Source organism: Saccopteryx bilineata, chromosome 3, assembly GCF_036850765.1.
Source record: "Saccopteryx bilineata isolate mSacBil1 chromosome 3, mSacBil1_pri_phased_curated, whole genome shotgun sequence".
Lineage (NCBI taxonomy): Eukaryota > Metazoa > Chordata > Mammalia > Chiroptera > Emballonuridae > Saccopteryx > Saccopteryx bilineata.
This window is the reverse complement of record NC_089492.1, coordinates 298,028,610-298,043,782: the sequence shown is the minus strand read 5'-3', so window position 1 is coordinate 298,043,782 and position 15,173 is coordinate 298,028,610. Positions and strand designations below refer to the sequence as shown.

At 39.1% G+C, this 15,173-nt stretch overlaps 2 protein-coding genes across 2 annotated transcripts in view; both read right to left on the bottom strand.

Annotated features, from left to right (window-relative positions):
- Positions 1 to 15,173, bottom strand: part of LOC136331892 (zinc finger protein 420-like) — a 233,756-nt gene that overhangs the window by 197,772 nt on the left and 20,811 nt on the right.
- Positions 4,202 to 15,173, bottom strand: part of LOC136331912 (zinc finger protein 420-like) — a 320,698-nt gene continuing 309,726 nt past the window's right edge. The window contains 3 exon segments of the mRNA XM_066271080.1: positions 4,202 to 11,473; positions 11,476 to 11,645; positions 14,179 to 14,252. Coding sequence (XP_066127177.1) covers positions 9,406 to 11,473; positions 11,476 to 11,645; positions 14,179 to 14,252 — 2,312 coding nt within the window. The 3' untranslated portion in view covers positions 4,202 to 9,405.

The window sequence follows — 15,173 nt, the reverse complement described above, 5'->3', positions numbered from 1 at the left end:
TGTGACCATGACCCCAGATGGATAAAATAACAGCCTCAGATGAAGGTTTTAATGTGCATCACATTGAGGTGCATGCACAAGTCTTTCTATCTACCCTCCTTTAACTTAGAACAAAATAAAAATATATTTCCAGTCTGTAATTTTTAATTTTCAACATTAAAATAACTTCATGTCTCCATGAGATCATGGAGTCCTTCAATAGTTACTGCTATAGGTGACCTTAGAGTATCACACAGCAGGTAGGAAAGTGCACTGTTACCTGCTTTCATCATCACCTTCATTCTGTAATTGTTTCTTGTGCAGTTGAGAGCTGCCAGGGATTCTGATTTTCTTTCCACTTTTTGATTAGATTTTTGTCATTTTTTGGCTTTTGGATTCATAAGTGCTGTTATAACATGCAGAATTGTTTTTTTGGTAAGAAGTGGGATACAGCATTATTGGGCACTTCATATATACGAAGCAGCTTTGTTCCTTAATTCAAATTTATTTTAAGAAAAAATAATGATGAGGTTTTTAATTTGCTTTGTCAGCATGTTTCTTTATTACAGTGAGCTTAATTGGAAATGTTTAAAGATTAGTCTGTCCATATTTTAAACTTGCAAAGCTCTTTTTATTTAGAAAAAAATGTTTTTTTAGGTGGATTACGGTCTACACATTTTTATAACATTAGGTGAAATACAGTAAACCAGAAAAAAATTTCTCATGTCATTTAAATATCTTTATTATAATTATACTTGACAGTTTTTGAATGATTTGAATGCATTGTCTGTGAAAATTTTCTGCTGTATAATGTCATGGTGCAAAATTTTGCTGTTTGATGGTACACTCAGTTAAAAGTTTAGTTGATATAATAGGATTTTTGATCACTAGAACATTTATATAATTTTCAGAATTCGACAAATTAATTTTCTTGGTTTGCATTTTATTTTTTATTCAGTACTCTTTTGAACTAGTTTCAGATATACAGGATAGTGGTTAGACCTTAATATACTTTATAAAATCTGACAGTATTCCCCATATTTCCGGGACCCAATATGGATAATACAGTATTATTTACTATACTTTCCATGCTGTACTTTACACCCATGACTGTTCTGTTACTACCAATGTGTTCTTCTCAAATGTTCCAAATTCTTGCTCCAGTCTTCCAACTCCCCTGCCCTCTGACACCCATCACTCTGTTTACTATATCTGTCTCTTTTTATTTATTCATTTATATTGTTCTTTAGATTCCAAATATAATTGACATCACATGGTACATGTGTTTTTCTGCCAGTCTTGTTTCTCTTAGCACAATACCTTCTATGTGTATTCATGCTTCTGCATATGCTATGCTTTTCTTTATTATAATCCATTTATTTCTTTTATCTGTGGCAGAGACAGAGAGTCAGAGAGAGGGACAGATAGGGACAGACAGAAAGGAAAGAAGAGAGATGAGAAATATCAATTCTTTTTTGTGGTTCCTTACTTGTTCATTGATTGATTTCTCATGTGCCTTGACCGGGGGGCTACAGCAGACCGAGTGACCCCTTGCTGGAGCCAGCGACCTTGGGCTCAAGCTGGTGAACCTTGCTCAAACCAGATGAGCCCACACTCAAGCTGGTGACCTTGGGTCTCAAACCTGGGTCTCCCGCTTCCCAGTTCTACGCTCTATCCACTGCGCAACCGCCTGGTCAGGCTCAGGATTTTAATGTAAATGACTTTTTGTACTTTATTTTTTATGTTTTTTCCTTAAAATTCATAAATTGTTGACTGACCTGGTGGTGGCGCAGTGGATAAAGCATTAGACTTGGATGCAGTGAATCCATGTTTGAGACCCTGAGGTCACCAGGTTTAGCGTGGATTCATCTGGTTTGAGCAAGGCTCACTAGCCCAAGATCGCTGGCTTGAGCAAGCGGTCACTTGGCCTGCTGTAGCCCCCTCCTCTGGTCAAGGCACATGTGAGACAGCATCAATGAACTGGGATGCTGCAGTGAAGAATTGATGTTTCTCATCTCTCCCTGTCTGTCCCTCTCTCTGACATTCTGTGTTGTAAAAAACCCCCCACAAAAAAACCCCATAAATCTTTGTTAAAAAAAAGTCACAATGCAGTTATTCTTTTTACTTTTTTTGTTTAATATAGAGCCTAGTATAGTACTTCCTTGTTTCACTGGTCATTAAATGTTGAGTATATGAAATGCTCAGATTTTAAGAATGGTTTCTGCAGAATGCAGTGGCATTCAGAAATCACCTGTAAAATGCAGGTAATTTCAGAGATCACAGAAAGTTTCATTTCGTTTAGTATATTCCATTTTTCCATTGGAGAATAACACTAGTACATCAATGTTTTAAAATTATTCTCTTTTGGTAAGCAATGTCCTCCAAGTATGGAGGAAAAGTATACATGTGTGTAAATTAGAACTCAATTGAACATGATTTAAAAAAAAAGGATCACAAAAAATGGTTGCAGGAAAGACTGACATCTATTCAGGGTGGGATAAGACTTTCTGCTGCAGTTTCCCCTCAATCCAGGAAGAAAGGTCTGAACACAGGTTTCCCTGAAGCCAGGGAGGATGTGACTACTGGATTGCCAGCTTAAGCTAATTATTTCAGAATGTGGTGACCCTTTCTTTTTCCCTAGAAGTCATGCATGAAAGACTGTTGTGTAATAATGTCCAGCCCAAATTTTTCCATAAATGTAGGTATGATCCAGAGAACTAGATCTCTAGAGAACTCTTTCCGGTTGATGCACATGGTATGAAGCTTCCAATTGTGGTAATGTGTCCCTCTATGGTTTGGTGAGATTTGTACATACTCATTATTCTTTTTCTTTTATTGTTTTATTAGCTATTACAGTGGTACTTTGACACACAAGTTTACTTCGTTTCATGGCCGATTTTGAGACTCAATTTGCTTGTGTGGTAAATCGAATTTCCTCATTTAAATTAATGGGAACATAATTAATCCGTTCTGGCCCCCAAAAACCACACATATTTCTTGTTTTATATGCTTTTAAATAAGAAAATATACTGTATAAATAACACACACACATATATATTTATACATATATAATAAGAATATAAAAAACTGGGCCATGGCCGGTTGGCTCAGCGGTAGAGCGTCGGCCTGGCGTGCGGGGGACCCGGGTTCGATTCCTGGCCAGGGCACATAGGAGAAGCGCCCATTTGCTTCTCCACCCCCCCCTTCCTCTCTGTCTCTCTCTTCCCCTCCCGCAGCCGAGGCTCCACTGGAGCAAAGATGGCCCAGGCGCTGGGGATGGCTCCTTGGCCTCTGCCCCAGGCGCTAGTGGCTCTGGTCGCAGCAGAGCGACGCCCTGGAGGGGCAGAGTATCGCCCCCTGGTGGGCAGAGCTTCGCCCCTGGTGGGCGTGCCGGGTGGATCCCGGTCGGGTGCATGCGGGAGTCTGTCTGACTGTCTCTCCCCGTTTCCAGCTTCAGAAAAATACAAAAAACCAAAACAAAACCAAAAAAAAAACTGGCTTATAAAGTGTATTTACCTTCAAGGTCAGGTGCAGATGCCGGCTGAGGGGAAGGAAACTGGAGGAGGGGATTTTCAGTTCATGCGGCATTTACTTAACATACTTACTTGTGACACTCTTAATGCTACATTTGATTGCAAAATTTAACTTACACACATTATATGTATTTTTATTGCTATTTTTTACTTTGCTTAATCATTTTCTTCACTGACTTTTGGCTTTTTTGCCACACTTTTCTCACTTTCACTGAGAGGCCTTTTCAACAAAAACCTTTCCATGGAAGTTTGTTTCTTCCTCTCTTTCAGAACATTTCAATAAAGGTGTGAAGCAAGTGTTGTTACACAACTCCAATGTACAACCTCTTGCATGTTTTTCTGGGTGTGACTTTTCAATAAACTTTCATTTTTTCCCAGTTCCCCAACATTTCCTTAATCTCACTTGTATTGATTCCTTCATTCACCTCTGGCTCCTCCCCACTAATTTCTTGCAGAACCTTCGTACACTGCTGAGGGTGTAACCTGTAAAACTGAACGTTCAATAGCCTATCTAGTGGAGGGTGGTGGAAACTCATGATTCAAATATCTGTTCATGACTTAAAGCAAAAAATCCCACACGTGACTGTTCATCTCTGAAACTGCTCATGATTTAAAGTACTCATGTATCAAGGTAACACTGTACTCTAGAATCCAAGCTGATGTTTCTTCATCTGGTGCTGTTATGTAGCTTTTTGACTTTTTTTTTTCTTTTGGCAAGAGAGAGAGAGAGGGACAGATAGGGATAGAGAAAGGGAGAGATGAGAAGCATCAATTCTTTCTTGTGGCACCTTAGTTGTTGATCGCTTTCTCATATGTGCCTTGACCAGGAGGCTAAAGTTCAGCCAGTGACCCCTTACTCAAGTAAATGACCTTGGGCTTCAAGCCAGTGATTTCTGGGGTCATGCCATTGGTCACAAGGTCATGATTATGCTCCCCTGCTGAAGCTGGTTGAGCCTGCACTCAAGCCAGTGACCTTGGGCTTTTGAAGCTGGGTCCTCTGTGTCCCAGTCTGATGCTTTATATATTGCATCACTACCTGGTCAGGCTTGACTTATTTTTAATTTTTATTAATCATAATAAATTCCCCCCCTCTAATCCATCCATAAATAATTGCAACTCTGTACCATGAGTCCTGCAAAGCACACCAAGTCATTTCCTAGTCTCTGCCAATGTGTTCATCTGAACACTAGGTGATGTCCTGTCATTGTGTTCCTCTTACATTTAAATGAGGTGAACACACATAGGGCAGTGCAGTCACTCTAACAGATGCTTTCATAATGAAGATACTTGAATCCCAGGGGCAATGATGCTGTAGGGCCAGGTGGGAGATGACTAAGACCCAGGGTGCCGAGTTTACATGAACACTTCCTGTGGAGCACTGACACCTGTTCTCAGGCTGCACAGCTGGCTCAACTCAGGAAAATCAAGTTTATTTTCCACTTCCTGTTTCTTCTAGAGTCTTTTTATTCTCAGCTGCAGACATCACAGCCATTCTTCTCTGAAGTGCTATGGCCACAGCTTCTCACTTCTTTCTCTCCCTTGCCCTGGGCATGTTAGCACTGGGGGTTTTGAATTGTAATTTGAAGTCTTTTTAATGCAATGATACATCAGAATTTTATGAATATTTTACATTATATATTTCATAAAGTATGTAGCACACAACTCATTTCATGCTGAACTCTCCAAATATAAATATGGATTTTTGGATGAAATGGCATTTATGTGTTGAGGTGATTTTCCTGCTCTCAATTTTTATCACAGTTCTGAAGATTTTCTAAATTTTACATTACTACATTCTGCTTTACTGAAGTGGAACCAGGACAAGTTGAACAGGTTTGATTCTCAGTTATGATTGTAGCCAACTGTTGATCATTCTTTCTAGAGGAATTTGGAGATCATAGCAGCCTTTGGGTTGAAATATTTTTTTATCACTATTTTTGAAAGAGATAGGAAATGGGAGAGTTGAGAAGCACCAACAAGTAGCTGTGTTTCGTTGCTCATCGATTGTTTCTACAGTGGTACCTTGAGATACAAATTTAATTCGTTTTGTAACCGAGCTCATAAGTCAGTCAACTCGTATATCAAACTGCTGATACTGGACCCGTGCACCAATGCGCCAACTAGCAGCAGATTCCCAAATCACTATTTGTATCTCAAAAGTTCACTCAGATCTCGAACAAAAATACAGACCAAGTCACAGCTCGTAGCTTAAAAAAATTGCATGTTGGTCTGTTCGTATCTCAAGGTACCACTGTAATAGGTGTCATGACCTTTGAGGATGGAGCTGATATAGTAATCTCTTGCTCAAATCAATGACCATGGGAACCTTGGGATCATGTTGATCTCACACTCAAATCAGTGACCTCAGGATTTTGATACTGAAACCTCACTATCTCAGGTTGCTGCCTATCCACTTGACGAGCAACTATCAGGTGAACCATTTTCATTAGTGTTTGGATGCAAGGTTATTGTCTATGTTCAATACATGGCCAGAGGTAGATCTATTGACACCTGTTGTGCCTTGAGTGTATTTCAAATAATTGTCACTATTACCAGGAATTCCTAGGGGGAAGGTTTGAAAATAAAACAACAGTTTGTTAGCTCTTTCAGTATCCTGTCCTGCAACAGTACAAGCTGCTCAATATTAGTTCCTATGCACATGCCCATCCTAAAATCAACAGCATTATAGAAACCAGGTATCAAATACAGCTCTCTTCTCCTTACTACAGTCACTGTATGCAGTGTTCATATTTATATGCATCTAAAGATGTTTTGTGTCTTGTAGTCATTACCTGCAACAGTATCTTTATGGTAATTTTATTACAGCACAAACTACAGGGCTTCAGCTTGATGGGAGTTGTTTAGTTTCCAGGTAGTCTAGTGTGGAATGTTGAGGTGTATTGAAGCACATTGTTTATATGTTGACTTTTCTTGTGGTCATTAGGAAGACAAATGAAACTGTCTCTAGGTTTAGAGAGCATTCTGTATTATGTCTAGAATGTATATACTTTTGTTTTGGGGTGAAATACTTCAATTAACGCAAATTTATCTTGTATAATATGTCACGGGAGACAGCTGTTTACTTGTTGATTTTCTGTCTTGGAGATCTAGCCATTGATGTCAATTGAAAGTTAAAATCCCCTTCTATGACTATAATACTGTTTTTCAAAATGCCAAAAACTATATAACTTTTAATAATCTAAAATGAAAATAAATGCTTCAATTAAGACCCTGGTCAATTGGTTCAGTTGTACAGCGTCAGCCCTGTGTGTGGATGCCCCATGTTGGACTCTTGGTCACGGTTCACAAAAGGAACCATCTTCCTTCTCCACCCCTACCCCTCTCTTCTATCATTGTGTATTACACTCCCTCAGTCATGACTCAGTTGGTTTGGTCACATCAGCCCCAGGCACTGAGTATATCTTTATGGAGTCTCTTTCTCAGGCTCTAAAAATAGGTTGGTTGTGAGCATGGCCCCAGATGGGCAAAGCATAAGCCCCAGAATTTGCCAGGTGGATCCCAGTGAGGGTGAATGTGGCAGTCTACCTATTTACCCTTCTCTCACTTTGGAAAAAAGAAATACTTCAATTAAATGTCATAGGGGCCTGATCAGGTGATGACACAGTGGAGAACGTTTCAGCCTTGCATATAGAGGAACAAAGTTTGAAACCCTGCGGCCACTAGCTTGAGCATGGGATAGTGGACGGAACCCTATGGTCTCTGTCTTAAGCCTAGGGTTGCTGGTTTGCATCCAATGTCTCTGGATTCAGCCCAAGTGCTCAAGGTGTCACTCGCTCTGCTGTATCCTCCTCAGTGAAGGTACATGTGAGAAAGCAATTGATGAGCTAAGGTGCCACAAGAAGGAATTGATGCCTTTCATCTTTTTCCTTTCCTATCTTGTTTTCCCCTACCTATTACTCTGTCCCTCTCTTGCAAAACTAAAAAATAGAAACAAAAAGTCACAGGTTCCTAAATAGATATGAGAACAAGAACTATCCATATGCTATGTACAAGAGACCCTCTCCAGATCAAAGGACAGGATGAAAGTAAAGGGAAAATGTTATTTTACCGATTTGTGTAGGGCCTGTGGAACTTTCTCTGCAGAGAATTGTGCTGCAGTGAGAAGTCTCATGGTGGACTGTGTACATAGAAAAGCCATGAGAATAACTGCTCATATTTAGAATCCTCATGTGGTCCAGGTGACGTTCAATGGAGTCAGCACCGAAAACAGTCTGTAGACACTCAGGAACTCAGTTTGAATGTGGTCAGGCAGGTCAGAGCAGGTGTGATGGGAAACTCAGTAAAGATGCTTCTGTTTTATGTGAACCACGTAAGAAGCAGATGGGCACTTTTCTTTTCTGTCCTGAGTCGTAATAAAACCCTAGACATTCACATGCCAGGCAGATATTCTAACAACAAGGCAACAAGCCAGGGCTGAGAATACTTTTAAAACCTTGATATAATGTTATTATTCTCCAATAAAAAAATGAAATACACTAAACAAGATGAAACATTGTGTGATCTCTGCAAAATTACGTGCATTTTCTAGTTGATTTCTCTATGCCACTACATTCCAAGGAACCTAAACTTTCTAAGCAGGTCATATAAGTAACATTCTATGACCATAAAAAGAAGAAATAACTATAGTGGGTTCTTTATTAAAATAAAAGATAACTGCAGAGAGAGTTTCTATAACCAAGAGTGGTGATTTGGGGGAAAGTTTAAGTATACAGACATGCACTGTATAGAAAATTATTCACCTTTAAATATGTGATTTCTACCTGTTAAGTAACTTTATCAGCTTTGTTGAATTACCTATGTTGATACATTATTTCCCTACCCTAGTGAAGACATGCACACACATTTCTTTATTTCTCAGTTCTCTCACTCCTACATTACATCTTCAGGTTACTAATGTACGTAATGCATTTTTGTGTATCAAACCATGGAAATTTTTTACATTGACTCATATAAAGAAAGATGTAAAATAATACACATAGGCTCAACAGTTAAAAAGAACTTCCTAATTATACTAGAGTGGATCATTTTCAATTACTAGAATTTGTGAAGCAGAGCACTGTGATACAGGAGGGTGAGCAGCAGTTACAGAAGAGACCACAAGGCAGATAAAACAGACACATGGATGACTCACAAGCCCTGGAGGAACAGCACAGCCTGCCTGAGTCTACCCGTGGAGGCCACGGGAGAATGCCAAAAGAGAGAAGCAGGACCCACAGCACAAGCCTTTAGTAGGATCCCATCTGCAGACTCTTTAGCATTCTAAAGTTAACTTTAGGTTGTTAAAAATAAAGCATAAAAAGCAACTATTTGGTAAGTTACACAAAGAACACAGCTAAGGGTGAAACATGGTGAAAGCATGAGGTGGGATAAATTCTATTGCTCACAGGGGTGCAGTAAGGCTTGCATACCATGTAAAGCTTTCCCATGTTCTTTATGTCTGTTACTCTTCTGTCCAGTCTTAGCAGATGTTGATTAAGAAATCAGGACAAACACTTTGGAACATAAATTACCTTTTAAGGCTTAATTCTCTGATGCTCAACGAGCTTTTAACAAAAGTTAAATATTTTGCCAAATTCTAACATTTTTACTGTTTCTCTCCATCATGAATTCTGCGATGTGCAGCAAGTTTTCAGTAAAAAGTCTTTGCCACATACTTCACATTTGCAAGGTGCCTCTCTGGTATGTATTCTCTTGTTTAGGAAGGTGAAAGCAGTCATTTCATGATTTTCCACAACCTGCAAATTTATCAAGGCTTCTTTCTTCTGATAATGAATTCTTGAATGTTTACTAAGATTCCCCTGCCAAGCAAAAATCTTAATACACTATAAATGTAAGGTTTCTGTTCAGAATGAGGGTTAAGATGAGTGACGTTTCAGGACAGGCAAAAGGCTTTTCCACATTCTCTTTGTTAGTAACTCTTCTCTCCAGTATGAGTCCTCTGATGTCGAGAAAGGTGTGAGGAGCCATTAAAGGCTGTGCCACATTCTGGGCATTGATAGAGCTTCTCTACAATGTGAACTCTTCGATGTTTAATAAAACTGGATGAAATTCTAAAGGCTTTGCCATATTCCCTACATTTCTATGGTTTCTCTCCCATGTGAATTCTTTGATGTACAGTAAGGTTTGATTTCTGGATAAAGGTTTTGCCACATTTTAAACATTTATGAGACCTCTCTCCAGTATAAATTTTCTGATGCTCAGTAAGATTTGACGAATGACTAAAGGCTTTGCCACATTCTCTACATTTGTATGGTTTCTCTCCTGTGTGAGTTCTTTGATGTATAGTAAGATCAGAGGAACACCTAAAGGCTTTATCACATTCTTTGCATTTATATGGTTTCTCTCCTGTGTGAGTTCTTTGATGTTTAGTAAGAGTGGAGGGGTGAGTAAAAGCTTTACCACATTGACAGCATTTGTATGGTTTCTTTTTTATGTGAGTTGCTTGATGTATAGTAAGACCTGAGAGTTGAGTAAAAGCTTTGCCACACTGTCTGCATTTGTATGGCTTCTCTCCTGTGTGAGTTCTTTGATGTAGAGTAAGAGATGAGGGGTGAGTAAAAGCTTTGCCACATTGTTTACATTTGTATGGTTTCTCTCCTGTGTGAGTTCTTTGATGTATAGTAAGGTCAGAGGAATAGCTAAAGGCTTTGCCACATTGCCTGCATTTATGTGGTTTCTCTCCTGTGTAAGTTCTTTGATGTATAATGAGAGTTGAGGAACATCTAAAGGCTCTGCCACATTGTTTGCATTCATATGGTTTCTCTCCTGTGTGAGTTCTCTGATGTACAGTAAGACCTGAGGTTTGAGTAAAAGCTTTGCCACATTGTCTCCATTTGTATGGTTTCTCTCCTGTATGAGTTCTTTGATGTACAGTAAGAGATGAGGAACAGTTAAAGGCTTTGCCACAATCTAAACATTTATGAGACCATTCTCCAGTATGAATTTTCTGATGTACAGTAAGAGTTGAGGAACAGCTTAAGGCTTTGCCACATTGTCTGCATTTGTATGGTTTCTCTCCTGTGTGAGTTCTTTGATGTACAGTAAGAGTGGAGGAATCTTTAAAGGCTTTGCCACATTCTCTACATTTATATGGTTCTTTTCCTGTGTGAGTTCTTTTATGTACAGTAAGAGCTGAGGAACGATTAAAAGCTTTGTCACATTGCCTGCAATTGTATTGTCTCTCTCCTGTATGAATTCTTTGATGTTGAATAAGGTGTGATTTACGGATAAAGGTTTTGCCACATTCTAAACATTTAAAAGACCTCTCTCCAGTATGAATTTTCTGATGGTAAGTAAGTGTTGAGGAATGCCTAAAGGCTTTGCCACATTCCCTACATTTGTATGATTTCTCTCCTGTGTGAGTTCTTTGATGTGTAGTAAGAGCAGAGGAACAGTTAAAGGTTTTACCACATTGTATGCATTTGTATGGTTTCACTTTTGTGTGAGTTTGTTGATGTATAGTAAGAGCTGAAGAAAAGCTAAAGGCTGTGTCACATTCTCTGCATTAATACAGTTTCTCTCCCATGTGAATTCTTTGATGTACATTAAGCTTTGATTTCCTGGTAAAGGATTTGCCACATTCTAAATATTTATGAGACCTCTCTCCAGTATGAATTTTTTGATAGTTAAAAAGAGTTGAGGAATGGCTAAAGGCTTTGCCACACTTTCTGCATCTGTGAGGTCTCCCTTTGTTGTGAATATTTCTCTCATGTACACTAAGACACGAATGCCAATTAAATGTCTTACCAGATTTTTCATATTTATAAAGCTTTTCTATACTATTGTCTTTCTTAAATATATTCACATTGAATATTTCACTGAAAGCTCTAGTACATAAATTATAAGTGTAAGCTTCCTCCTCAGTATGAATATTCTCTTCTTCAGTATGATCTGTAGATTGTTTAAAGGAGTTAACACATTTACTGTGTTCGTTTGTTATCTCTACAACATGAATAAGCTGATAAATATTAGAATGTAACATCTGGTCACTTTTCCATGTTCATAATGGTTCTTGGGAAACGGAGTTTTCTCATTTTGACTACAAATTGATTCTTGTTTAATGGTTCTCCAATGTTCACTGCATTGATAACTTCTGTCTTCATTATGTATACTCTGGTAATCATCAAAAATAGATATGCTTTTACTGAAAGGTATAATTCATTTAACATTTACATTTATTCCCAAATAACTACACTTTGATACCTATTAAACCATGTTTACTGTACAAAATTGGCTCCAAAATTAATGAATATTATAGATCTCAAAATGGAAAAACAAATTGAATGATTATTTACTCCAAAGATAACATAACTTCCTGACTTTTCCAGATTTACTTTTCAAAAACATGTAATAGTAAAAGTATAGTTTTTGGTCTTCTGGGCAAGCCCACAAAGGGTTAATATTTTGATCTAGGGGGGACACTGCTCTATGGCTCAGCAATGGAGCCGTTTTTTTACTGCCTGGAGAAGAGACCACAGACCCATCCTCAGTGTCTGAGGGCAGCTCTCTCGACCAATTCACCGATGGTTGTGGTATGGGAAGAGAGAGAGAGAGAGAGAGAAGCAAGAGGGGGACAGGTAAAGAAGATGGTTACTTTTCCTGTAGGCCATGACTCAGTATTGAACCCAGGACATCCACATTCTTGGCCACTCAAACACTGAGGAAATGAACCAGAGCCAATTTGCATTTTTAGAAACTAACTGGTGACAATGTAGCAGACTTAAAGAGGGAGTTTCACAAATGTGTAATATTTATTACCTATTTAGAAAAAAACGAGTTAACAACAAATAATAGTTCCCCTCTGGCCAGATAGCTCAATAGGTTGGAGAAGCATCCTGAAGCACAGAAGTTGCTGCCTGGATTCCCAGTCAGGCCACATACAGGAGCAGATAGATGTTCCTGTCTCTCCACCTTTTTCTCCTCCTCTCTTTTGATAAAATCAATGCAATAAGTTGTTTTTTCCTTTATTAAGAAGGGTAGGAAGAGATAGAAAACATTGATGTGCTCTTGTATGAACTTTGGGGAATCACACCAGCAATCTGCTCCAGGACAATTCTACAACAAACTGAGCTATCCAGGCGGGACTCAACTTCTTTTTATTTTCAGAGAGACAGAGAGAGGCTGGGAGAGAGGAGTGAGAAGGGAAGCATTCATTGTTGCTTCAACATGTTGTCCACTCATTGGCTGCTTATCCCGTGTGCCCTTACAGTGATTAAATCCAGTGTTGTTTCAGGACGACGCTCTAACCAATTAAGTGGTTAACAGGCCAGAGAGGAATAAACACTTAAACAATTAATAATATTAATTGTCCCACCATGGCCAATACCCTCTATTGGTTTCACTGTCAGCCCAGTATGCAAAGGTTGCAGGCTCAATCCCTGGTCAGGGCACATACTGGAAAAGATCAATATTTCTGACTGTCCCTGTCTCCTCTCTCTCTCCCCATACCTCTCTCTCTAAATACAGTGGTATCTTGACACACGAGCACTTTAAAGCAATTTAAAGCAACTTGAGAGATGAGTAGTCACTCGTGGAATTTTTTGCTTTAATTCACGATCAGATATTTGAATCATGAGTTTTTGCCACCCTCCACTAAATGGCCTGCCGAATGTTCTGGAAGGGAGGAAGAAACAAACTTCCATGGAAAGGTTTTTGTTGAAATGGCATCTACGTGAAAGTGTGGAAAGTGTGGCAAAACGCCAAAAGTCAGTGAAGAAATTGATAATAATTAAGCAAAGTTAAGAAAATAGCAATTAAATTTAGAAATACAGTTTTATATCATACATAGATGTAAGTTAAATTTTGCAATTAAATGTAGTGTTTAGTGTGTAGAGAGTAAGCTATGTTAAGCAATAGCATGAAGTGAAAATCACCTACGACAGTCTCCTTCCCCTCCGCCAGCATCTTTGCCTGACCTTGAAGGTCAATACATTTCATGAACCAGCTTATATCTTTACATTCTTGTTTATTATGTGTGTGTGTATGTATTTGTTATTAATAAAGAACAATTTCTTATTTAAAAGCATATATGTGGCCCTGGCTGGTTGGATCAGTGGTAGAGCATTGGCCCGGCATGTGGAAGTCCTGGGTTCAATTCCCGGTCAAGGCACACAAGAGAAGCAGCTATCTTCATCTCCACCCTTCTCTCTCTCTTTTCCATCTCTTCCCCTTCCACAGTCAAGGCTCCATTGTAGCAAAATTGGCCTGGGCGCTGAGGATGGCTCCATGGCCTTCGCCTCAGGTGCTAGAATGGCTCTGACCACAGTGGCGCAAGGCCCCAGATGGGCAGAGCATCGCCCCCTGGTGGGCATGCCTGGTGGATCCTGGTCGGGCACAAAAGGGAGTCTGTCTCTGCCTCCCTACTTCTCACTTCAGAAAAGTACAACAAAATAAAAACTAAAAAAAATTAAAGAATATACGTAAATCAAGAAATTCTTGTGGTTTTTGGAGGCCAGAACGGATTAATTTCATTCTCATTAATTTAAATGGGGAATTCGATTTGACACAAACTGAGTCACAAGATTGGTCATTAAACAAATTAAACTCATGTGTCAAAGTACCACTGTATATAAATAACAACAACAAAAAAATTACGGCAGGTTTTCATTACATTTACATGATCAAAACCTCACCTTCCATATCTTACCAGTATTGTTTTAGAGAATAAATCTTCTATGCCTGGATTTTGTAACAAGGTCTGCTTGTCTTCAGATGGCATAGCTGAAAGATACAAAACATGACAGTTATGACACAAGGTAAAGGAATATATCAGCAAATATTGACAAAACTACATTTTAAGTACACGAAAGGCAGGTTAAGAGTTCAAGGTAGACTAAGAGACATGGACAAGAGTGTGGTAGTTATGGGGGGGAGGGAAGGAGGGAGAGGGGGAGGGGGAGGGGAAGGGGCACAAAGAAAACTAGATAGAGGGTGACGGAGGACAATCTGACTTTGGATGATGGGCATGCAACATAATTGAATGACAAGATAAGCTGGACATGTTTACTTTGAATATATGTACCTGATTTATTGATGTCACCCTATTAAAATAAAACTTCAGGTATTTAAAAAAAAAAAAGAGTTCAAGGTAACACCAAGAAAAGTAATAATCAAAATGTCACATCAGAGAGAAATAAAAACTTACATCTCATACTAACAATAGCTTCTGAAAAACCAAAGTGCACAAGGGAGATACGGTAAGAACATTTCCAAATACCAGTTTCAACTTATTGTAAGAAACACAGAAATGACAGTACTGTATGATCAATGAATTGGTTGCAGAGCTGCTTCCTGAAAGATCATTTCTGTTTTGCATGACAGAGTGCCAAGAGAACGGCAGTACATGGTGAATGTACTATAAAGGCCATTTTAAAAAAAGTAATGGTTCGCCTGACAAGGCGGTGGCGCAGCGGATAGAGTGTCAGACTGGGATGCAGAGGGCCCAGGTTTGAGACCCCGAGGTCGCCAGCTTGAGCGTGGGTTCATCTGGTTTGAGCAAAAGCCCAGCAGCTTGAACCCAAGGTCGCTGGCTCCAGCAAGGGGTTACTCGGTCTGCTGAAGGCCTGCGGTCAAGGCACATATGAGAAAGCAATCAATGAACAACTAAGGTGTTGCAAGGCGCAATGAAAAAACTAATGATTG